The 26,012-nt window shown below is 42.4% G+C and overlaps 2 protein-coding genes across 2 annotated transcripts; both read right to left on the reverse strand.

Annotated features, from left to right (window-relative positions):
• Positions 1 to 10,400: 10,400 nt before the first annotated feature.
• On the reverse strand, positions 10,401 to 10,886 carry LOC126876443 (uncharacterized). The gene has a single exon (XM_050639299.1). It carries the CDS (start codon positions 10,884 to 10,886, stop codon positions 10,401 to 10,403), a length of 486 nt encoding a protein of 161 aa, XP_050495256.1.
• A 12,326-nt stretch (positions 10,887 to 23,212) lies between these two features.
• LOC126876445 (uncharacterized) lies at positions 23,213 to 24,073 on the reverse strand. The gene has a single exon (XM_050639300.1). It carries the CDS (start codon positions 24,071 to 24,073, stop codon positions 23,213 to 23,215), a length of 861 nt encoding a protein of 286 aa, XP_050495257.1.
• Positions 24,074 to 26,012: the final 1,939 nt, after the last annotated feature.

A 26,012-nucleotide genomic window follows, 5' to 3' on the forward strand; every position in this document is an offset into this window, starting at 1 on the left:
TGCTCCCTATGGAAAGCCACGAAGAAAATAAAGAAGCCAACCAAACTAGTCCCAGCAATCAGGACGGCAGACAATACATGGGCAAGAAGCAACGAAGAGCAAGCTGAAGAATTTTCCAACCACCTTTCCAACACATTTACACCACATAATATCAACAATAGCAGCCCCAAATGCCATACGGACGAGGATGCGCAAACCACTAGTACCTCAACTGACAAACACTACATCATACCTAAAACAATAGCACAAGAAATTAGAAACATAATCGAGAAAACAAAACATAATAAAGCACCAGGAATCGACCTAATCAGTGGTAAAATCTTGAAAAACCTTCCGCCAAAAGCGATAACACTAATGACAATAATATTCAATGCAATACTACGAATCCAATACTTTCGTAAACTATGGAAACTAGCCAGATTATAATGTTACGTAAACCAGGCAAAGAACCACACCAAACAGCATCTTACAGATCAATATCACTACTTCCTGTGTTTTCCAAAATACTAGAGAAAATAATATACGACCGCATAAAACCAATAATAGAGAAGTAACCAACGGTCAAAGAGGAAATTAACAGATACGCAGGAAAATACAAAGAAAGAATAGGAATATACCCAAACCGGCTAGCTGTGGAAACGGTCAACACCCCAAACATGGATAGAAGACTGAAAAGGAAACACCCAGCAAACCTCACAAAGGACACAACCTAACAAACACGAAGATGGTATCCCGCTGGGGGTAGCCACCCACATGATAATCAAACAGTTAAAAAATGTCCTACCAAATGTCCAAATTAGACAGATTGTGAATGAAAAGAATTAAACAAAAAAAAAAAAAAACGCGTATGGCGTTAGCCATACACGCTGGTCATCCTGCTTGTATCTCGGGCTGATAAAAATATTGATAGCATTTTTATGTTGTATGACGTCTTTAGAATTTCACACGACTCTTCCTCTCTGTCTCTCTTTAAACAAGCTTTTTTCTTATTCCTTTCAATAAACACACAACATTTCACACTTTATTTTCTATATTCGTTCAGATTCGTTGACAAAAAATTTGTAATCATCTTAAAAGAATGATTTTACATAACAAATTTTTAAAAATCTCCGATATACTTCTGTTCTAATACTTCTATTTTAATACTTCTTATTTTAAAAATCCCTAGTTATTATTATAATGTAATCAATAATATAGAAGAAGTAGTAGGAAAAGTATTACAGTTTGTATCATTAATCTATATTAATCTGATTTGGTATAGTCACCGAATAATCCTAATATACTTTACTTTAATCCGAATAAATTTCATTATAACTTATGAAAATGAGAGTGATCATTTTAATGAATTCGCAAATTGTTACGACCGTTCGCGGAGAGACGCGGTCGCTAGGAGATCGCGTCAGCGAGAGGCGTAAATTCTCGCTACGATTATGTTAATCGACGCCGCGAAATAGTCGTTCCCCTGTTTCGGTTAGGATAACAGAGGTGGTTTAATGAATGTAACACTGTATTAACAGGTTAACATAGAACAATATATTTTACAATAATATGACGAAGATGTTACAGAAATTTGACTCGACTTTGCGATATCTCTAGATAAATTCGTTTGCTCGTCAGATTTGTCGAAGTGTCACGTTTGACTCGTCAGAAGGAACTGAACGCCCTTCGATTATTCCTTTGTCTCATTTGGAAGACGACCCCCACTATGCTCGGGTCACGCCACCGCTCGCGCCTATGATCACGTATGCCTCTTCTTGTGTGAAAAACGTAACGGTCAAAAATCGACGTTTCTAGAGCTCGCTACTTGGCGACAACTATGTTCTCGTCGATACATTGTATATGATCCGGCGGGCAGATAAGACGATCTGCCTGCGACGTTGTAGGACCGCGAGCGACGGTTAGAAAATACAGCCTGTGGTAAGCCTCGTGGCGTAACACAAATCTTTTGACATTTCGTGAACAAAAGGACTGTCATAAACACCATTTTTGGTGTTACTACCCGATTCTAGAAACTGAAATATTTTACGTCACGTAACGCGGTCGCGGTCGCGATAGGCAAATTGACAAACCTGTCAATCCCTATGCCCATTAACATCGTTTCTCCGTCTGTCTGTCGTACATCCAGCCTCAATTACAATTTATTCCCGTCACGGAGCGCTATCACCAGCCATAGCAAATTGTCCCTGAGTTTTCTTATCAATCGGAGAACGACTGCCACTTATCGTTGACCTCGACCGCCGACCACGACGTTCAAAGTTTCCGTCTAGATTTACAAATCGACCACAACCAACGAAATTTCATTTGTTCCCTATCGATAGATTGTTTCGTAACCATTCTCGAGCAATTTCTTCGAATATCGAGGAGATGCGATGCGTTTCGCTTGCCACGCCGCGACTAACCGTTCTCGATCCAATATTTGCGCGAGAAAACGGTCAGTCGTCGATAAGGCAAGTAAAGACGAAAGTGTGAATTGAGATAGCGAATCTGTGAAAAGCGAAATCGGAGCAACTGCCGATGTCTATGGAGATGTAAGTGGAAGTTGAACTTTTCGAGGAAAACAAGAAGAATTATTGGAAGTAAACTGTAAATTTATATTTCTATGAATAGAACCATAGAAATGGAATTCAGATGGAGATTCTTTTCGCTCTTGAGACATTGTATATGTCGGAGTCAGGTTGGAAATTTGGGGCGTTCAATGAACCTTTACTTACTTTACCATCTCGGGTGTAGCTAATGTTTATTGGTACAAATGTGGACTTGTGACTCTGGTCTAAGACTCGATAACGCATCCACGGTCAACGGGTTAGTAGGCTTGTTTCTTCGTCCAAGTCTAAGATGTAATGGTTACCCAGCAAGACGTTAGTTAACTCGTACAAGAGCGCGTACCGGTGAGAAAGTGACTTTCCGTCACGGTGGCGCTGTCAATGAAAACTATGATGGGTGTGTCTAAGAGAACGACATTCTCGGATTAGTGGAGAGACGTCTTCATTTGAAAACTGAGGGAAATTGACGCTGCTGTTAATTGGTCAATTTGGAACAAAGACTGCTTGTCCGTTCGAAGAACCTTAGTTAACAAAATCCTAAGGTTTAAAGCGGGTCCTCAGGCTAGCTGAACTTATGCTGCGCAGATGCATCGACATCTGGTAATCATTTTGCCCGAGGAAACCGTTGGAACCTTTTTTTTTTTTTACTGTCGAGTACCTCTACGGGTATTTCTTTTAATACGGGCTATGTTATTACTCCGTGCTTTTGTTAGACGGAGCTTTCGTCCCGTTGATCGCGGCTACGTTCGGCAACTGACTGTCGCCTTGAGCTCAAGCTCATTGTCACAAATCTCAAATAAATACAATTGGGTAGAATAACGGCAAATAGTTTAATTACAATTTTTATGGATTTTCCCGAAATTTCGGAGGGGCGGCCCTGGTGTTCTCTCATCTCCGACATATATAAAGAATATTTTATTCCGAATAGTTAGTTGTTTTTGTGGTGGATAGTATAGTGGATTAATAAAGTGGGAACAAGAGATTCCTGTTGCAACCCGTCAAATATATTTGAAATAATTAAATAAGTTAATAAATATATGACGTAGAATGGTCACAAGCAGGGCTGTGAGCGTTCGGTGGATCTTCCTTGGAGTTGACCATCGTCGCGGAGGCGCACGCGGATACGGTTTTCTCACGCGCGAATGAACACTCCCGACGCGGCAATCAATAGCAGCGGTGTATATCTCGTAGTGTGAACGCCGCGGGTCTTAGGTCCGGTAACGAATCCGCGGTCAACGGGAGGAGAGATAGACTGACACTGACTCGAACGTGTACTACTCGCGGATCAAGCGGTGTTGGTCCCTTCGTCGATGAGATCTCCCGGAGGAATGAATGTTCGTCCCAACGTCACCACCGAAACAACCTCTGGTAGTGTGTCTAGGTATGCCAGCTTCTCCGATCGGCGTCGCTGTCGATTGGTCGATTTGGGACAAAAGCTGCCTGTCCGTTTGCAAAAATCTTAATTGCCGAAAAAAACCCCGGTTTTATAGCGGGTCTCCGGGATGGCTGAACTTGTACTGTGTACGTGCCTCCACGTCTGGTATTCATTGTCCGAAGGGACCGTTGGAATGTTTTACTATCAAATACCTCTATGGGTGTTTCTTTTAATGAGGGTCATACTGTAACTTCGCGCCTTTGTTGGACGGAACGCCCGTCCCGTTGAGCGCGGCTACGTTCGGCGGCTGATGGTCGCCTTGAGCCCAAGTTTATTATCGTAAGTCGCAAGCAGGTAGGATTGGGTCCAGTGACGACAAATCGTTTAGTTATAACTGTAAGCTTTAATTACAAGTTTATGGGTTTTTTCCGAGGCTCCAGGAGGAAGGCTCCGGTGTCCTTTAATCTCCGACATATAAATACTGTCGAGAGACGCTCATACAAACGTATTCGCAATGACAGTGTATGATCGTTCGCAGATAACTCGATAACTCGTATAACTCCGTTAATAACTGTTAATAACTGATTCGCTCGCGATCGCGTCCGTTTATTTATACTGGTTGGGGAGAGTCGAAAAATTCAAATTCGCCTTTGTTCTACGGTTGCACGTAGCGGTGACATTGTTTTGCCCGGAGTTTATTTATCGTTACATTTCATGCGTCAAGGCTGTGTCAATGTTCCGAGTCAAAACAACAACATGAGTCGCTCCCGATTCGCATCGTGCTCTGACTCATGTGCCGTTACATCACCCCCTTCCAGTGATAACGTTTCTATTAGGTTATGTTCAAAAAATTATTTACACTGTTTTTTCTTGGTAGTCGCTATTTTAAAAGTTAAATACATACTTTCGATACATACGATACATCCTGTGTCCGACAATTTACGACTCTCAACCGAAACCTGCCTGAAACCAATCGGGAAAACGGACTCTTCGCCCAGACCGCCTAACGGACCTATTCCTGGTGTTTTCTTCCGTCGTTCGATTATTATTATTTGCACCGCTTTCGTCGCGGGCGTTCGTTTGTCCTACCGGAATACGTATGTTACGAGTTTCGGCCGTTTTTTTCTCTAAGTCGTCCGGTACTATACACGCGGGTTTTAATCGGTCTATGGAAACCGTTACGTCGCGATTATTTACTTTTATAATATAATCTTTTTCATCCCTTTTTACAACTTTATGTTAAGGAAATTCGAGGATTTGGAAATACAAATAATTGACTATATTTCACACACAACAGCTATACATCTATATTACACTCTGAAGAACGTCTTGCACGCACGCTTGTCGCCAACCGACTATCCAGAATCTTCTAACGGCAGTCTTTTGTCTCAACTAAGACCTGGACGCCCTCTGACCCTTACACACACACTCTTATGTACAATGTAAATGTATCACTTCCCTAACACTTTAAACGGCCCGTCGTACTGCGGCTGTAAAGGGCCTCCTATCGCGTCATGGCGCAAGAAAACATACGGCGATGATTTTAGATCTTTAAAAACGAAAATTTTCTGTTCGCCATGACGCGTAACCGGGTATGGCCTGACTTTCTCCATCCGCTCTCTTAGCAGGTTCGCGAATTCGAAGTTGGCCCGCTGATTAGTAAAAAGAACTTCGCCGGCAATCGTATACCGGTGCCGTAGATCATTTCGGCCGCCGTTGCGTTAAGGCGCTCCTGTATCGCGGTTATAATCGGCGAATTGTACGATCGGCAGAATTTCGACCCAGTTGCTCGTGTCGTGGCACTTGATCGCCGCTTTAAGCTGTCTATATAAGCGTTGTACCATCCCATTAGACGCGGGATGATAGGCCGACGTGCGTAGGTAGGTTACGCCGAGCAACCGGTATAACTCTTCAAACAGACGCGATTCGAATTGGCGTCCTTGGTCAGTTGTTATTTTTAAGAGAACGCCGAAACGAGAAATCCAAGTTGAAAGGAGGGCCGAGGCAACGGTTGGCGCTTCCATGTCAGCGATGGGAATGGCTTCGGGCCAATGCGAAAAACGATCGATACACGTTATACAATATTGATAGCCCTCCGAATACTGCATTACGATAATGTCTACGTGTGCTGAAAATACGTACCTGGTGATTTTACTGCGTTGGCACTTTATGCATTGTCGCGTCCACGTACGGCAATCTTTGTTTACGGACGGCCAGACAAAGCGCGTTGTGGCCAGTTCTTGCGTGGCTCGTATCCCCGGATGGAAAAGTCCGGCTAACGACTGAAATACGTTGCGTCGTAACGGTTTCGGTACGAACGGCCGCAAGGTTCTGGTCGAAATGCCGCAAAATATTTCCACATTCTTTTCGGGAAAACGAATCTTCTCTAATCGCAGTGCGCGAGAGTCAGAGTTGAGGATTTTCTTGAGCTGATGCTAACGTTCGGTGATCTACCGAGTTTTCAGTTGTCCCGATGCGAGCTCCGCAGAGAGGACTTGCTTATGTAAGTCTATGGGGGCTGGTAAACCCACGTTCCCGCAGTCAGGGAGGACCATCGGGACCAGCGGCCCGCTTACGTGAGTCCTCTATGTACACCGCAGGGAACGTCGCCGGGAGTGTAAGCGAGAGGCTCGTTTATGCTCTCTGTATGTGGCCTTGGGTAGTAGCGCACCCACGATCCCGATGCCAAGGATGGGACCGTCGGGATAAGTTCCCGGGTACCTTGTACCTTGAGGCCCCCGCTTACGTAAGTCCCATCTGGATCTGTCGAGTACGGTTAGCAGCTCGCCGGCCGGCAGTGACGTGGCGGTACATCCACATGATAGTCCCACCAATGACTTAGGATGGTACCACGGGGGTCGAGTGTAAGCCCGGAGGGAGTAGCGACCCCTCTGCTCGGCCAATTATGGGTTTGGACTCGTGGTGGCAGTGATTGATGGCCAAGATGCTGGCAAGAGGGCCGATTGAAGGGGTAATGGCTCGCCCCGAATGGTCTTCAGTGGGTGAGCAGCGTCCCGCCTGCTCTGGAACCGTCCTGGTGAGACAGTAGGGCTTGCAATCGCCCCGTTCGACCTGTAACGAGCGACAGCCCCTGCAGGCTTAGCTAATCAAGGTAGCACTGGGTGCCTTGCGCGATGGTTGGGCGTATCCCAGCCCCTATGGTCCTAGGGGTACCCGGGTGCCGGGTAAGTTGACGCCGAGGAAAGCACCCGTTAACTAAGACTGACAATACTTGTCCCGATGCGAGATGGCGTATCGGCTACATCGTTTTCTACGCCTTTAACGTACCGGATATCCGCTGTAAAGTGTGCTATATAATCTAGATAGCGAAATTGTCGCGGCGAACATTTTTTAAGTTTTTGTCGAAATACGTAAATGAGGGGTTTGTGGTCGGTATAGATTATAAAGTTTCTACCCTCAACGGCGTGTCGGAAGCGTTTTACGGTGGTTTACATCGCGAGCAGTTCGCGATCGTAGGCGCCATGTTTTTGTTGCGCGGGTTTTAGAGATTTCGTGGCAAACCCTAGCGGCTGCCATTTGTTGTTCACGTACTGTTGTAAAACGGCTCCTAATGCATAATCGGGCGTGTCTACCGTAAGGCTGATGGGCGCACCTAGTATCGGATGCGCCAGCATCGTGGTGTCCGCGAGGGCACGTTTTGATTCTTCGAAACTGTCCTCCGCCTGTTTGGATCACTCGATGGGCGTGTTGCCCTTTTCCGCGCCTCTTAACAGGTCGTGAAACGGTTGTAAAATTTTTGCGGCCCCCGATATGAAACGTCGGTAGAAGTTAACCATACCGAAGTACCTGCGTAATTGTTTAACATCCGTGGGCTTCGGGATTCTGATTATCGCTTCGACACATTCAGTCGGCGGCTTGATTCCTTCGGCGTTCACGTTGTATCCGCATTTCGAGGGATTAATGACTACACCGTAATCATTGAGGCGGTTGAATACTGTTTACAGATGTTCGCGAGGTTAGTTTTCGTCTTCTGAAGCGATAAGGAAGTCGTCTATGTACGCGTAGACGAAATCGAGACCGCGGATGATTTCGTCGACGAATCGCTGGCACGTTTGCACGGCGTTTCAAACATCATATTGGTCGCTTCGAAATTTCCGAACGGTGTTGTAATTACCGTTTATTCCACGTCTTCCGGCACAATTGGAATTTGGTGGTAAGCGCGAACGAGATCAATTTTTGAAATTATGCGCTTACCGTGTAGATGGGGGGCGAAGTACTCTATGTGTGGTGGCGTGTACCACCTATCAGGTATCATGCGAGCGTTTAACGCACGATAGTCGCCACATGGCCGCAGGTTTCCGTACCTTTTCGGTACGACGTGCAGAGGTGACGCCCACGGGCTTTTCGATGGTCGCACCACGCCTTGCTCAATCATCAGTTCAAATTCAACTTTCACCTGCTTGAGCCGATCCGGTGCGAGGCGGCGGGGTATTTTGTAAACTGGCGGGCCTAGCGTGGTTTCGATGTTCCCGTAATTCGGCGGACGAGTGAGGCCGGGAAATTCCGCCAGTAGTTGATGATACACTGAATTACCGCAGATGGTTTTTATAGATGAAACGTTGACCGTGGCTGTGTATCCCTTCGAAGATAACTAGGTCGTCGTATCGAGAAGTCTTTTATTACGTGGGTCCACGAGCCGTAGTGACTTAGAAAATCCATACCGATAATAGGTGTTTGGACGTCGGCCACAATAAAATACCACTTAAAGGCACGCCGTAGGGACAAGTTAAGATGGACCGCGACGGTCCCGTACGTTGTGATTTGTGCCCGTTAGCCGCGAACAACTCGTACTCGCTTTATCTCGCATGTCCTCGGATTCTGCTGCGCGGGTAGATGCAAATGTCGACGCCTGTGTCTGCCAGATACGAGATACGCGTGTTTTTGTCGAATAGGAAAATGCGGCGGAACATCAAGCTGTCGTCGTTTGCCGCGTTTACAGCCGTTTCCCGGCTTCCAGTTGCACGGTGAGTTGCATTTTCTCGCGCGTTCCCGAAACGTAGCGTGGTAAAAACTAAACCATCTTGTCGCAGCGTGTTTCAGGATCTCGAACGGCGGCGGTATCTCGTACGAGAGCGTGATCGTGGTCGCGGTCGTCGACGATTATCCATGGGCAGCACGTTCATTTGCGCTTGCATCTGGATCGTCTGCTCTCTCAACGCGCTGATGGCAGCAGCGGTAGAATCACTAGCTCCGACGTTTTGTGCAGGTGGATTAGATACCGCAGTCATTTGGTCTGTGCTGACCGCGACAACCTGTCCTGGTTCCGAGTGTATTTCGTAAATGCTGCCGGCGATCCGGGTCAGCGTTTCGGGGCTCTTATCCTGCACGGCGGCCAGAATATGCTGCACGTGAACCGGCAGCCGGCCTTCCCAGATGGTAAGGATGAAGTCATCGGACGTTACGGGAGTGGCGAGGAATTTTATTTCGCTCACGTCGAATTCACATTTCGCGATATATATTACAACCCCGTACTCGTTAAGGCGTTTAAACAAAATCCGCCAGTATTCGCGGTGTTGTTCTTCGTTTTCGGATGCGATTAAAAACTCGTCTATGTATGCGTAGACGAAATCAAAGCCTCTCGTGATTTCGTCCACGAATCTCTGACACGTTTCTCTGACGTCATGTTGGTCGCTTCGAAAATGCCAAAAGATGTTGTGATCGCGGTTTTTTCTACGTCCTCCGGCGCGATTGGAATTTGATGGTAAGCGTCAACGAGATCGATTTTAGAAAAGATACGCCTACCATACAGATTCTGCGCGAAGTCCTCTATGTACGGCGGTGTGTATCTATCCGGAGTGGTGCGGGCCCAATAGTCGCCTCAAGGTCGAATCCATCCGTCCTTCTTTAGAACGATGTGCAAGGGTGATGCCCATGGGCCTCTCGATGGCTGCATCGCGCCTTGCTCTATCATGACTTCGAATTTCGCCTTCGCGGCGAATTGAGCCGGCCAGATTGAGTCGATCGGGGACGAGGCGGTGTAGTTTGGCGTGACGGGGGGGGGGGGGGTCCCCGCGTCGCCCTGATATGGTGTTGCACACCGTGTCGTAGAAAACTTCTCTGGAAAACGGGTGGTTTCGTCAAATCAGGGAATTCCGTCAGTAGATTGGGATACGATGATTCTCCGTCGATGGTCTTGATTGACGCTATGTCGGTGGTGGCGGCGAATCCCTTTGTCGACAGTCATGTAATCGTATTAAGGAACCGTTTGTTTCGTGGGTCTACGAGCAACTCATAATGACTCAGGAAGACGAAACCGATGATGGGCGTTTGCACATCGGCAACGACAAAACGGCACTTGAAAGATCGACATAGTTGAGGGACACGGTGATGGTGCCATCCTAACCCCAACCTAACCGTCGCAATCCCCGTTCCGTTGGTCGCAAACAATTCATAGTCGCCCTTATTCGCGGATCCGCGTATCTTGTTACGCGGATACACGCATGTGTCGGCACCAGTGTCCACTAAAAATGAGATTTTCGTCCTCTTTGGTTCGTGTCATCTACTGCGGTCAAAATACGCCTGATGCGAACGGATAGTCGATTCCTCCACACTGTGAGGATGAAATCGTCCGGCGTGGAGGGGTTAGCAAGTTTTCTCAGGTGGTGATAAAATTCAGATGACTTCCTATCCCCCATCTCTTCGCTTTCCACCAACTTCTTCAACCTTGCACTGTCCGTATCCGTTAGAATACGAATAAGTTCGCCTTTTAACTCCGCGTACCGTCCCGTGGTTGTAGGATCCGTCATGACGCCCTCAATTTGTTGTAGAAGTCGACCGTCGAGACATTTTCCAAGAGTCGCGAATCTTATCTTGTCCGACGAGATGTCCGCCGTGCGAAGTTGCGTCTCTAATAAGGCGAACCACACGGTGATGTTTGAAGGTAGCAGAGGAGACATAGTGATTGCTACACTAGCTGTGACTTTGCTATCTTCGTTAGCGGTTGCCATTTCTTCGTTCCAAATCACGTCGGATGTCACCAATTTGTGGCGGAATTGTAGAGGATTGATGAAACGGCAACGAGAACTTACTGTTGCAACCTGTCAAATATATTTGAAATGAATTAAATAAATTATAAATAAATATAGATAATGTCCAAAGTCGCTGGTACAAACGCATTCTCAAAGACAGTGTATAATCGTTCGCAGATAACTCGTAGATATTAATCGATAACTGGTATAATTCGTATAACTCGTATAATTATCGCTTCGCTGGCGATCGTGTCCGTTTATTTATACTGGTTGGGGGAGAGCCGAAAAATTCGAATCCGTCTTTGTTCGATGGTTGCACGTAACGGCGGCATTGTTTTACCCGGAGTCTATTTATTCTTATATTACGTGTGTCCTAACGATCTTGATACTCCGAGGCAAAACAACAACATGATTTGAATTGTCCTCTGACTCATGTGCCGCTGCAGATCAAACTTGGATGGAATAGCTTGTACTCGTGCATCTCCTTTTATGTTATTTCTAGATTCGGCGAAAGGACAAATGCCTGAAACTATTCACTGTGGCCAGCCGGATGCTTCTGGGTAGAACAAATCGTTAATCTTCGGTTGTTAACTAAAATGGTGCGATACGTATCTCAGAGTTTCTGTTGCGGACTGGTGATTCGTTTAGAGTTTAGAGTACAGGTTTCATAACGACTTCTTGTAACATTTAATGCAGTCGAAACGTTTGTTATGCCGAGCTTTGCCATAGACAATAAATGTTTAGTCTAAGAAGAAATCGTAGTGAGTGTTTCTCGATCGAAGAGTCAGTGAGTATAAAGACACAAGATGAAGTTAAGAAAAAATAAGGGAACTGAGACATATCAAAACGAGAAAGGATATTGATATTGATAATTAACTTTTCGGTAAAATTCGGTATGTTAAGATATATTTCTGCAGATGTAAAGTATATATTCGTAGAAAAAATATCTAAAAGTAAGAATGTTGCAATTAGTTTCATTAAAGATAGTAGAACGTATCTATGCTTAGAAATAATTGTGGCAAAGATCGCATTTAGCCACGTGAAATTTGGGGTCAAAGGGCAAGATTGAAGTAACGATTACAGTGGCACGAATGTTGCCAAACAGTAAGCTTTGAAATTCTCGCAACTCAATCGCTAATGTAAATGCAACACAGATTCAATTAGAGATAAATACAGTGCAGTTAGTTAGCGATTTGTGAATTATATGACGGAACAGATACGTAGCAGAGAAATTCTGTTTCAGACCCGGAGATATTGACACGAGCGCAACGTCTGAAAGTAATTATAATTAGTCTTGAATAGATTTAGTTGCACTTTGATGAGCGAGAAATTTGTTTTCTTTTTGGATAACCGAAAATTTATTTGTAAGTTTTATCATGCAATTCATGTATATGCAATTTCCTATGCAATTGAAGACGATTGTTCGTTTTTAATGGATGTTGTAAGAACATTCAGCTATGGTACATATACTATAATAAAATGTAATTATCTAAAAGTTAACTATTAATTATTTCATTTAGAACCTGCAAAAAGTGTTAAATGTTAAACAATTAATCAAGTCTCTTGTTAAATTGCTGTTGATTACTGTGAGTAATTTTCTAAGACGTTAAATTAATATTTCTAAGGAGATATTTCGTTAAGTACTATTAGCCAGGGCTCTTTAGATATTTTTTGCTCCTTAATTCTTTTAATTCGTCGTTTTTTCCCAGCTCTTCCCAGGAAACTTTACGTTTTGACCTTATTTTACTCTTTTTGATAATTTACCGCTTCAACGTCGACACCGCGCCATTCTTTCGTTCACAAAAGGCGATTACACTTTAGAGCTCGTGTCAAACTTCTTTTGTGTTCCCGAAAGGAGATTCCACGTAACGTGCAGCACGCGGTAACGCGTGAATTATTGTAAAGTACAGTGCTTATTCTTAACATTCTACCGGGACGATACATCGCGTAAATAAATCATTCCAACGAGATGGACGTGCAAATAAATTCCATCGATAATTCTAGCTTAATATTATTTGAATAAAATTCGAATGAAAGTACCACTAATTTTTTGTTCCATCTGATTTATTTTTCAGATATTAATATTGGCAAATATTGTCGTTTTTTAATTCAGACGCTACTTAAACTAAAATTTAACTTTCACTTTTTAATAATTTTTATCGAAAGGATGAGAAGTTAAAGAAATCTTAATTTATGCTGTCTGGCTAATTCCTATAACGTCGTTAGCGCTCGACGAAATAAAGTAACAGAGAAATAATTACCGTCTTAATTTTTGTACTTTGTACTGTGAAAGTGTGAAGTGAAATCTCAATTTAAATAAATTACGCAAGCTACCAAGGACATTATTTATCGAAAACAACAGCGTTTCCTCGAATTCAAACATAACCTATTCTGACTCGGGACAAAATCCGGAAAATCGCGCGGTTCTTTTCGATCTTTCAAAGATCTCTCTCTTCAGAGCTGTCTGAGATAAACGAGACACTTTAGAAGGTGATTCTCCAGAAATTGTCACGCTGTTAAGATTTGTCGATTAACGGAGTTTATAATATGATCGAGACGAAACATGCTAGTTTTTTAATTCAACTATATAATTTTATTGCATCTGTTTGATTGTACTACTTTCGAAGAAAGAACAATTTTTAGAACTGTCGGAGTTTATATTTCCAACAGCGAAGAACGATATCGTAAATTTAAGAGTTTTCGAGGAACAAGAAGCGAATAAAAATTGGGATATTTCTGGGACATTATTCGAGAGTAATATTCAATACAATTTATAATAGTTACTCTTCCGTTTGCAAATTTTTTTGCTAGAATAAAAACATCTTTCGACTTATTCAATTTTGCTGGTGAAATGAACGAAAAGAAGTGTATTAAAAGCAAGTTTCTTCATACTTTTCATTGTTTGCATACAATGGAAAGGAAAATATTTAAGTTTCGAAAGTTAATAATCCTCATTAAGAACTCACTAATCCAATAACACGAAGCAAAATAATTATTTTGGATATTTTAAAATTCAAGGATTTTTCACTTATCAAATTTTTAGTCTTCCTATTGTTAGGATTCGCATTTAATTTTTTTATTGCCTTTTTAAAACGAGTAAAACGTAATCGAGATAAAATATTTAATTACGCTCGTTCGAACAATATTCGAAAATTACTATCGGCATAAAATAACTTTGTATCTTGAAATTTCCCGTTGAAAAATCGCAGAAGCGTGGTCGTTTAATAAATGTTCCAAAGATCAGGCGATTATTTGCGTAGCTTCGATAATTACTGTTTCAAGGGACGCCAATATCAATATACCAAAGCTTGTTTTTCGGTGTGGCGTCAATCGAAGAGGCGCGTCGAACCGGAAATTAATCGACGCCGTTACGTACTAGCGGTAACTAATACACCGACAATTAATCACTTGACAGCTGCAATCCCTGGTATCGATACATCCGTGGCCTGACCTCGTCCATAAAATACAGTCCTCTGCATTGTGCTCTTTTCTCTTGATACAAAACTGAAAAAAATTGTAATCAGTAATTAACGTATCCTTTGTTAGATTTCCTTTTGCTGATTCGACGAAAGGGACAATTAATGGAGTGCACGATCTCCAATAAAATCGAATACAGGTCGCACGATTAACATTTTTGATCTCGAAAGCCAGAGGAACGTGAGAAACTTCTCGGTATTACTTTTCCTTTTTCTTTGACATTTTTCTTTGACTTCTGCAGTACGTTCGAAAAACTTGGTCGTCGAAATGTAGACGCGCGGCTGGTAATACACTCGTTTTCGACAGAAAGGAAAATACGGAGGTGCAACTGAAAATTAAATCGATGAACCGAGGCAATATTTGCTCGTTTTATGAAAAAAAAACTGTTTTAGAGGGTTGAGTTTCAAGAAGTTTGAATGTCGATTACGAAATAACGTGAAACTTTATATTTTACGAATAATTTGGTTTATTTGGCGAACAAAATGCAGAGAGTGCAGGGAATGATGGATTTTAATAGGTATAAAGTTTTAAAATCGCGAATGGACCTGTTTCATTCGACGTAATATTACTATAAAATTTTCTCCGTATAATTAATTTCATAACGTTTATTCGTTTAACGCAATAAGAATTAATATGTCAGATAAAATTATAGTTATAAAATTAATCGTAAAAAATATAATAAAAACTGTAAAATTCCTCCATTAACAAACGAAATCTGATAGAATAGAAATTGGGAATTTTTTAGACTCTGAACGTACCAGAATGAAAATGGACTACTCGTAAGCAGACAAAATCACCATTAGGTTTACAGGTTTACAGTTATCACAGGTAGGTTTACAGTTATCGTTTTCAGGAACAATGTATGTAATACTTGTTCGCCGTGTTACGTCTGGGTCAAAGATGTTTCACAGATAATTCTCTATTCACGATGTATCGATGGATCGTTTGGAATTTGCCAAGTAGCTGTTAATTTCAATGAAATTATTCTTTGTAAATTTAGAACGGAAGTATTATAAATATGCCGGCATCCGACGGTTTTATGAGAATATCTCGTTATCGAATATAATATAAATTATATTCAATGTTACAATTTTGGAAAAGCAGGTCTCAATGATTTATTATGTGATGTACGTACAATGTTACTGCTTTATGGTTAAACAAGAAAAGAAAAAATGTATAAGAGTTTATTTGTTACGGCTTAATATTCCTGTCGTATCAGCAGACGCTTCTTTCCGTATTAAAGTCTTATCGTAGATGAAAATCTCAATCTCACGCACGATATTACAAGGTCTGGATCACAATACGTTACGAGTTGTTCCTAGTTATTTTTACGAGGCGATGTCCCACGCGCCTCGCTCGTTCGTCCTTCCGGTTTCAATGCATTCATTAGCTAAACACGTGGAAGGTATCAAAAAGGAGATGAGAGCTCGGACTCAGGGTTCAGGAGAGCACAACTGGAGGGGGGAAACAAAACTCTGTCCGCTGTTACTTTCTTTATCTTGAGGGCAACGTCACCCCCTTTGATGCCCCCGCTTCCAGTTTCACGAGGATATCCTCGTCCGTTTAATGCCCGTGCTCTCGCACAGCACCTCCTTCGTTACCATAGGCTCCTTATAGGTCTGGAGACATTCCTTACCCTCCCGGATTTTCACCAAGAGGGCCTATTTCGAATTCTAGGCAACCTTTCCCTCCAGCCTTCGTTAACCGGTGGCCTCCTTTCCTCGTTGTTCCTCCTCTCTCTCACCCGTCTTTTTTATTTTCTACCTATTTGAACAATCCATTCGCCTCCAGAGTCGTAGGTTTCTCTATCCCTGGGGTCAACTTCGCCCCTCTTCCACATACGAAGGATCGCCTCTCTTCGCCCTTTTTATCCCATCGGCCTTCGTGTCCTCAAGCGGCGACACAGTTTTCCTTTTGTTACGCTGTTCAAACTTGTTTCTCACGTCCCCGTTTCTTTTTCCAATCTAGACTATTGGAGGGGAAGTTTGTGTAGAGACGTTAACCTCAACGGGCCTTTCAACCTGTCTCCTACCTTTACGTCCCTTCTTATTTGATAATTTCTTTTTATTTACAAGTACTTTACAATCAATTCTCGCATTGAGAATTTTGAGTAAGTTTCTCTGGCGTGGTGCAGTGGTTGTTGACTATTATGATATATCTATTACCACATTTTGTTATTTCTTCTCTGACTGTGGGTATCTTGAGGTGGTGATGTATTGCTTCGTTGGTAACATACCAGGATGCATCTATTAGGGACCTTAGAGTTTTCGACTGGAAGCGTTAAACTATTTCAATGTTGAAATTACTTGCTGTTCCCCATAGTTGGATTCCGTATAATCCGATAGAGTGTAATTTTGTTCTGCGTGCTTAGATTAGAACGTCGACCAACGAACCAGTAGAATTTTTTGAGTTTAGCCTTGAGTTGCTTCGATTGGTCTATGTTGTGTTGTTTCCATGTTAGTCTCCTGTCGAGAGTCATGCCCAGGTATCTGACTGAATCCTTGTTAGGAATTGTTATATTGTTAATGGTCACCTGAGGGCAGGTTTGTTTTCGCAGCGTCAAACTGTTTCGCTGTTATATTAGAAACAAAACATGAGTTTCCAGTTTTCCTCGATGCTTTCCTTAGCAGAAGTTTGGTTAACTAATTTTATGAAACAGTATTTTGAATTATCCCTTCGTGCAGCAAAATCCGCTTCAGTCGCACGAGCCATGGAACTTAACAAGGTCAATGTTGGTAAAATTTTTTCATCCGTTTCATGACCTTGTAGACAAGCATAAATTTCGACCATATAAGATTTTTAACGTTGACGTGACAGGTATCACGATAGTACAAGAAAAGTGATTTCAAATTATCGGTTTTAAAGGCAGAAGACAGGTTGGTATAATCAGTTAGCGACAAAAGAAGACAGCTTTCCATAGCTGTCATCTGCGTTACTGTCTCGGGAAATTATGTTCCTTTGTTATAAATTTTTCCAAAAGTTTGGAAAATAAAATAACTGGGCCAACGATTCTATCATTTAAAATTCCTATTCGAGTATTTGCTAGAAATTACGTTTGCGGATTTGATTCTTAACACGTCTGGATTTTCACTTGCCGAGAAATGTTCATTCTGCATATCCACCGTTCCATATTTACTGAATGAGCCCTTGTCCGTAAATAATATTCTCGCAGGAAAATTACAGTTACACTAAATTTTGCGAGACATCCATCTGTAAAATTCTCTCTTCTCGGGAAATCTTCCGCACTCAATTCTTGAACTTTTCGAAAACTGTACGGGTGTAGCTTTTATTTCTTCAATGCTATCCATATGGTTGTTGGTATCTTCTTCTGCAGCATAATCCATGTTTTAGCTAAACACGCTGCGATGTTCTATACCCAAAGTCTGAATCATCTTGTTGAATAGTCGGACTTTACAGATTTTAATGTACTTGCATCTAATAAATTTTGGTTGATTCTACGTAATATACTTGTTCTTTGTATTCTATTCTATTCGGAGATTTTTCACGTAACGCAAGTGCATATCGGCAAGTGTGTCAAAAGTATGACATTGTACAATAGACTACGAAAAGATGATGATGTACACTACGACCACAATATACACAATACGCAGTAAGTGCATTACACACGCAATAACATGCACTGCACACAATACACACAATACAACTCGCTCAACAATAATTGCTACATTCGCATGGACATTAAAGAAGAAATAAAACGAATCAAAAATAAAAGAGTTTAAAAAAGTGAAAATTAAAAAGGTCTAACAATATCTACAAAAATTAAAAAAATTTGTGGTTGGTATGATACAGAATAGCTACCATCAGCTGCAACAGCATTATCCGTGTTTGTTTGGCTGCTTTCATTCGATATGTTTGTTGTTTTCGCATGAAAATAATGTTTTGTACAAATGGTCTACATGCTTCGGTCTCCCTTGCCCATATCGCATTCGGGTTTTTAATTGCTGGAATCAGTTTTATTGGGCTTTTCTCGTTATTTGAGTTCTTCTCGAAAGCTCGTTTCGTAGTTTCCCACAGTGAGTAATTGGTGTCCTCGTGGGGTGAAAGTGAGTCTAGATATTTCGAGAATTCCATATCATTGTATCCTTTATAGCCTTTTTGACGTTTTTGTTATTTCGCTCAGGACCTTTTTATTTGCTGATATTTCGTGTTTCTGCCAAATCGCTTTTGCTTCCTTCTCACATTTAATTTTTTCCAGAATTTCATTCGGTATTAATTTGTTTTGTCTGGTTGTTGATTTGCAATTCGTGGTTGCTTCCACTACTTGTGTGAGTTCTGTTAAATGCTTACTCAACTTCATCTGGTGTCTTGTTATTACTAGTACATTGCCTAAATAATTGTTTTATTGCAGAGTGATGTTGACTTACTGCAAAAGACTCGTTTGCGTTATATTCAATTATTATTGGAGTATGATCAGAGACGAGTCTTAGGTTTCCTGATATTCTTAGTTTGTTTAGATCTGTATCATTTGTGACTGCAAAGTCAAGCACATCCAGTGTTTTATTGAGTTCTGTTGATAAGTGAGTTAGCTCGTCAGCTGACCTTAAGGTTACTCCTAATATTACTCTGAGAGTGTACTTCCAGTATTCTAGTGTTATTTTATATTTTAATGATGCGTACAATGTTCAAATTTGGAAAGAATTTGTATTTGTTTGTACTGAGACGGTTGTAACTTATACGTGACCCTGATTAATTTGGCTATGGAGGTAGTGTTTAATGTTATTCTTAATTATTATTGCTGAATTACGAGCCATGTGTAGCGAACCCACGCTACTATTAAAAATGATCAAAATCGGGAAAATCGCGGGTAAAGCCGCAATGGCCATCTGCAATATACCGATATACGAATACGGACACCTGTACGATGCCCTAAGACGAAACGTAGCCACCCAAGACTCTGTTAGAGAACATCAAGACCAGCTACGCGAAACGAGACAGCGTCACGACGAAAGTGTGCAAAATTATATCATCAGGTTCCGCAGAGCGCTCAATAAGTTACAATACAGTATAACGAACGAATACCGTGACGAAATTACTAGACGAGCTATGAACGACAGGATTTTAAAAGACTCCGTGATCGATTTTATCCGAGGCTTGAAAGGCGAAATAGGACAATTACTACTCGCCAATCCACCATACAATATCCTTGAAGCCGAAAAGAAAGCCACCGACATCGAGCGATTCTTCAGGGAAGATCGAAATCGACGACCAAAACCAATAGAACGATTACGACTTCCCGAGCAGCAACGACTAACAACCAATAATCCTAATCCGATCACTAAAAAACCAACTCCAACACCCAATCCAATGCCAAGAAGCTTCCGACAAACCGAACAAATACCACTTGCCCAAAGGACACAATTAAAATGCTTCAAATGCAACCAAATCGGACATGTCTCCAGTCAATGTAAAAATTTTCGAACACCCAGCCAATTTCCGAGACCACCAGCAGTCCACAATCTCGAGACACACAAGGAAGAAATAGAGGAACCAATAGACCAGACCTACGAATTAACGCCACAACAGGAAGACTACCCACAGTACTTTTACGATCCGACGGACAGCGACATAAATTCCTCATTGACAGCGGAGCAGGAATTAATATACTCAAGCGAAGATGCGTATTACGACCAAGAATAACAAAAGAACGGAAATTCTCGATGGGACACTCTAAATTTAAAACCAACGAACACGCTTTGATAAAACTATTTGGCAAAACTCTAGAATTTTTTGTGGTAGAAGACAACTTTCCAATTATAGAAGACGGCATACTCGGTTTGCCAGCTCTATCTAAATTCAAATTTGAACTCTCGAATCAACAATTAAAACTTGACAATAATATACTTTTATTGCAACAGGAAAACGACGTACTTCCAAAACAAGCAGTGTCAAAAACAGTCTACCTGGAAGGAAAACCGACAACGATATGCTTTATCAATGGTGGTGAGTGCCCAGCCAAAATGACTAATTTTATCGAAAATTCAAATACGTACGATCAAGTCTCCACGTTTAAAGATTTAGTTAGACTTTCGCATATAGAGAAAACCCTCCGTGAACCAATCGAAAAGATATTGCTGTTCTACCTCGACGTATTCAATCTAGAGACCGACTTATTACCATGCACTAATCTTGCTAAACACACAATAACGTTAAAAGAAAATAAAATCATTAACACAAAATCTTGCCGACCGCCTGAATGCCATAAAGAAGAAATCAAACGACAAATGGACGAAATGCTACAAAAGAACATTATAGAACCATCCGATTCTCCTTACAATTCACCAGTCTGGGTAGTACCAAAAAAGGCAGACGCCTCAGGGAAACAGAAATGGCGAATTGTAATAGACTTCAGAAAAATAAACGAACTAACTGACCAGGACGCATATCCATTACCTGACATAGACGACATACTATCGCAACTAGGCAACGCAAAATTCTTCTCAGCCCTCGATTTATCCTCCGGATTCCACCAAATCCCAATGGACATAGACTCTAAAAAGTACACAGCATTCTCCACACCACAAGGACACTATCATTACAATAGGATGCCATTCGGTTTAAAGAATGCACCTGCAACATTTCAACGCATGATGGATACCGCGCTAAGAGGACTCATAAATAAACATTGCTTCGTATATTTAGACGACATTATAATATTCGGACAGTCGATTGAAGAGCACAATAGCAACCTCGCGATAGTATTGCAACGCCTACGCGAACTCGGACTCAAAATACAGCCGGACAAATGCGAATTTCTCAAACCAGAATTAGAATATCTTGGACATATAGTAACCGCCGAAGGTGTAAAGCCAAATCCCAAAAAATTAGAAGCCGTTAGCAATTTCAAACAGCCGCGTAATCCCACAGACATCAAATCGTTCTTAGGACTAGCAGGTTATTACCGTAAGTTCATCAGAAACTTTTCTAAGATAGCGAAACCATTGACCGAACTTACAAAAAAGGAGACACCATTTCATTGGACAGATAAAACCCAGGAAGCATTCCAGACATTAAAAAACAAACTCTGTTCATCACCCGTACTAAAATTCCCAGACTTTGCGAAACCATTCACATTAACGACTGACGCCAGTAACGAAGGTATAGGTGCAATCTTATCACAGGACGGACATCCATGTTGTTATATCTCGCGAACTCTAAACCCACCGGAACGAAACTATTCCACTACAGAAAAAGAACTTTTAGCAATAGTATGGGCCGTGAAACGCCTCCGACAATATCTGTTAGGACGGAAATTCCTCATCCGAACCGATCACCAAGCACTAAAATGGTTACAGAATTGCAAAGACCGCTCATCACGCTTGATGAGATGGCGATTAAAACTAGAAGAATACGAATACGACATAGAATACACGAAAGGAAAAGATAATACTGCAGCCGACGCACTATCTAGAATACATGTTCTGACCAGACGACGCGAAAATTTGAACATAGAACTCGATAAAAAATATCACGATTGGGAAAAATCTACCGACGCGTTACCCAAAATTCTCAAAATGACTCCGAACCGTAAATCTTTCTATCAATTATCCAAAACAGAGCTAGGAAATTACGACAGAATCGAATGGTTAACTAAATTAAACGAAATTATTCATATAAACGAAAAGATAGGTATAGGCGACGACAGTTTCACAGAGACCGAAAAGAACGCGATCAAACAAATTTTACTATTCCTGAACGACACCGTAAAAGAATTAAATTTTGCATGGGAACCAATTCAAACATATAGCGACGAAGAAATAGACGAATTATTGAAAGAAAATCACGATTTAGTAGGACACCCCGGTATACAAAAGACATACGACCGCATTCGTGAACGGCACAGAGTACCAGATTTGATGAAACGTATACAACAACACATAGAATCATGCGACACCTGCCAAACATCTAAAACTACACGTATCAGACCGCGCGAAGAACCTTGCATCACCGACACACCCCTCGAACCAAACGATAAAATTGCTATGGACTTATTAGGCCCACTGAAAAAGACGAAAAAAGGCAATCAGTACATTCTATCCATACATGACGAATTAACAAAATACTTAATACTCGTACCACTAAAAACTCAGCAAACGGAAACAATTTGGAACGCACTCTTGAATCATTACATTTACATCTTTTCCGCTCCAAAAAAGATATTAACTGACCGCGGACAGAATTTTATATCTAGTTTAATGCAACAGTACGAAGACGCGTTCAAAATCAAACATATCAAAACGACATCCTTCCACCCACAAAGTAACGGATCGTTAGAACGGACACACGCAGTAATAACAGACATGTTAAAATCGATACAGCGAAATTCGGATGAAGAATGGGACGATCAACTTAACTTTGTATGCCTTGCATATAACACAATGATACACGACTCTACTGGTTACACGCCATTCGAACTCACATTCGGACACCAAGCCAATCTTCCCTCCACAATATCCAAGAATCCCCAACGCACGTACGCAGACGAAGTCACGTTCCGCAAAAAGGAATGGGACTCTAGACTCCGACACGCTCGCGAAACATTGATCAAAAGTAAACAGCGATATCAGCGCGATCAAAAACGTAAAATTATAAAACCTCAATCAGTTTTCAAAGAAGGAGACTCTGTTTTAATACATAACGATCATAAAAGGCATAAACTTGATGTGGAATGGTTAGGACCGTACACGATTGATAAAGTATGTACTCCATACTATCTGATTCAAGACAAAAAGATACACGGTAATCGTCTAAAACCTTACTTTCCAGGTCGACGCTCCTCTTTGCCGGAATAGTATCCGCGCAAATAAATATTACACCATTAGAAGGAAACTCTGTATTCGTAGAAAACATAGGAAAAGGATATTTATACAGCGACACCCATTGCTTAGTGGTATTTTCGAGAGGATGAGGCTGTTGAGCATAGCACTGGTATCGGGGTAGGATTCTCCTAATTTGTTCAATGCATATATGTGTTGTTTAAATGTGTGGACTAAGCGCCTTAATTCCGTTGGAGATTCCTTGGTTATCCTTGGATAATCAATTATTGCCATGCAGTGACTGAAAGCTGTGTATCGTGGACATTCGAAACTTTCCTTGAGAACGGCTATAGCCTGACTGTAGTTTACATTACTAAGGGGTAACGCGTTTAAACAATCGGCTGCTTCTCCTTGCAGGGCGGACTGCAGGTAATGGAATTTCTGTATGTCAGTGAGACTAGGATTTTTATCGATAGTGGAGGAAAAAGTATCATAAAACGTGTTCCATTTTTCTAAGCTTCCGTCAAAGGTAGGGAGCCGAAGATCTGGTAATTTAATGGATATCGGATTTGAACTTGCGGATGGTGCACAGGTTGGAGGGTTTATGGATGTCGACGGCGAAGCTGTTTGCGCGTTCCTCAGAAGATTTTGTAGCCTTGTGTCTACCGCGACGTACTGATCCCTTATTTCGAAGCCGCGCGCTTGTTCCCCCTCGTCCAATACTTTTAATTCGAGTTGAATCGCTTCGAATTGACTCGCAACTTCGGTCAGTTGTTTCTCGTAATTCTTTAATAAGGAATTTTGCTGACTCTCAGATTGCTCGTACTCGTCCAGTCGATTCGATAAATATGTGAATCGGCCGCTACAGTAGCCTCGTCTTCGACGCAGGGAGATGAGTTGGTCTTCGCTCGTCATCGTTGCCGAGGATAGGAGATGGTCGAAATAAGGAACGAGCTTACCTTACTGTCGTGCGGCGTGAGGTCGCGTGTATGTTAAGTTGTGAAATTCGTTGCGTTGATGATTGTCCAGCTGCGACGGAAGGCTGCGTGGTTGCGTTCCCTTGCCAATGGGATGTGCTTCTTCGAAGATGACGCGCCTGACGTCACTGGTTTCGCTGTAGTGGATGCTCCTGCTTCCGCTGCTGGTTTTGATAAAGTCACGTGGCACTGTGTGGTCACTGGTAAGTGCACTCTTCACTGGCACGTAATCCGGCTCGAAGGACCAAAATGTTTCGATCATTCGCGGAGAGACGCGATCGCGAGATATCACGTCAACGAGAGTTGTAAGTTCTCGTTACGATTAAACAATCGACGCCACGAACTGATCGATTCCCTTATTTCGATTATGATAATAAGGGTAGTTTAATGAAATTTCACAAAATTAACACAACTAAATTAATGTTTATTGCAACAACTTATTAACTAGAAAGATATAAATGGAACAACAAAAAGAAAATGTGACTACCTAATGCGCGATATAAGATGTGTGTTGACTGTTTGGCTTCTCGAAACGTTCTGATTTTTTCTGGAAGGCGACCCCCACTACCTTCGGATCACGCCACATTCTTTTACGCCAGATAAAATAACAGCTACGAATCGACGTTTCTGGAGGTCGCCCTGCTTAATGAACCATGCGCTTGCCACTACAATGTTTGTTTTGCCGGGCAGCCGCGACGATCCGTCTGCGACATTATAGTGCCGCGACCGACAGTTAAGAATATGATCTATGGCAAGCCGCATGGCGTAACACCGTCATAAGATCGGCAAAGAGTCTCACACCAGCTGTTGGGATTGTGGTGCGGTGATGGATGACGCCGAGCATGTGCTATTTTGGTGCCTTAGATGGACGGAGGAGAGAACGGAGTTGGAGGTCGAGATCGGTGAAGATTTTCAATTGGAGAACCGAGTCGTTGAGAAGATGGCAGCAGAGGAGCGGCTGTGGAACAGGTTTCATGACTTTTGTACAAAGGCGATGAAATGCTGGCTTTCTAAGGAAAGGGCGGTGGAGGTCAGGAGAAGATGGGAAGGAAGGAGGAGAAGAATGACCGGAGTCGAGGAGAGAGGATAAAGGATCGGGTACGTGGTGTAGAGGCCAACCTGAAGTAATGTCGAATGACTGTACCCGGTTGGTGCCTCGAGTACCGTAGCAGAGGGAAAATGAGGAGGGGTTTTTAGTGGGTATGGCGATGTCATCTGCCGAGTCCTACATAACCCGGAGACGCGGGTCTTTGGGTATGCGTAAAAGCGTTTTCCCCTCCTCGCTATTAAAAAAAAATAGGACCTCACAACGAACTCCAACAGGAGGGCCGGTGCAGGAGACCAGGAAGATGGTGCTCCCACTTCCTCCGCGGTCATCTGCGGTGACCCTAACGCTGAACGAGGGGAGGAAAACATCATAAGCTGAAGTGCTAGCGACGGCTAGACAGAAAGCCGAATTCGGCATTGAACGAGTTAAAATCAAAATGGCGATGACTGAGATTATCATTCTAGAAGTTCCCGTAGACAAAGAGAGGAAGAAGGCACCCGCGCTTACAGCATGGTTGACACAGGTCCTGGATCTGACCACGGTGAAAGTTGCGGCCCCAACGGTGGAGCTGAGGGTAACTAAGATTGACATCTCGGTCGGCAAAGAAGAACTTCGGGACACCCTGGAGAGGGCCGGAGGATGCAAGGCACTGGAAGTTTGAGTAGGAGACATGAAGACTTCCAGAGGTTGGGTCAGCCTGGATAAGATGCCCGACAGTAACAGCGGGGAAATTAAGTCAAGCGGGAAGAGGGTCGAAGTCTCCCCGAAGAAACTAATAGAAGCTACAGATGCTTAGAACTGGGACACGTGAGAGTGACCTGCAGATCTA

Source organism: Bombus huntii, unplaced genomic scaffold (assembly GCF_024542735.1).
Source record: "Bombus huntii isolate Logan2020A unplaced genomic scaffold, iyBomHunt1.1 ctg00000075.1, whole genome shotgun sequence".
Classification (NCBI taxonomy): domain Eukaryota; kingdom Metazoa; phylum Arthropoda; class Insecta; order Hymenoptera; family Apidae; genus Bombus; species Bombus huntii.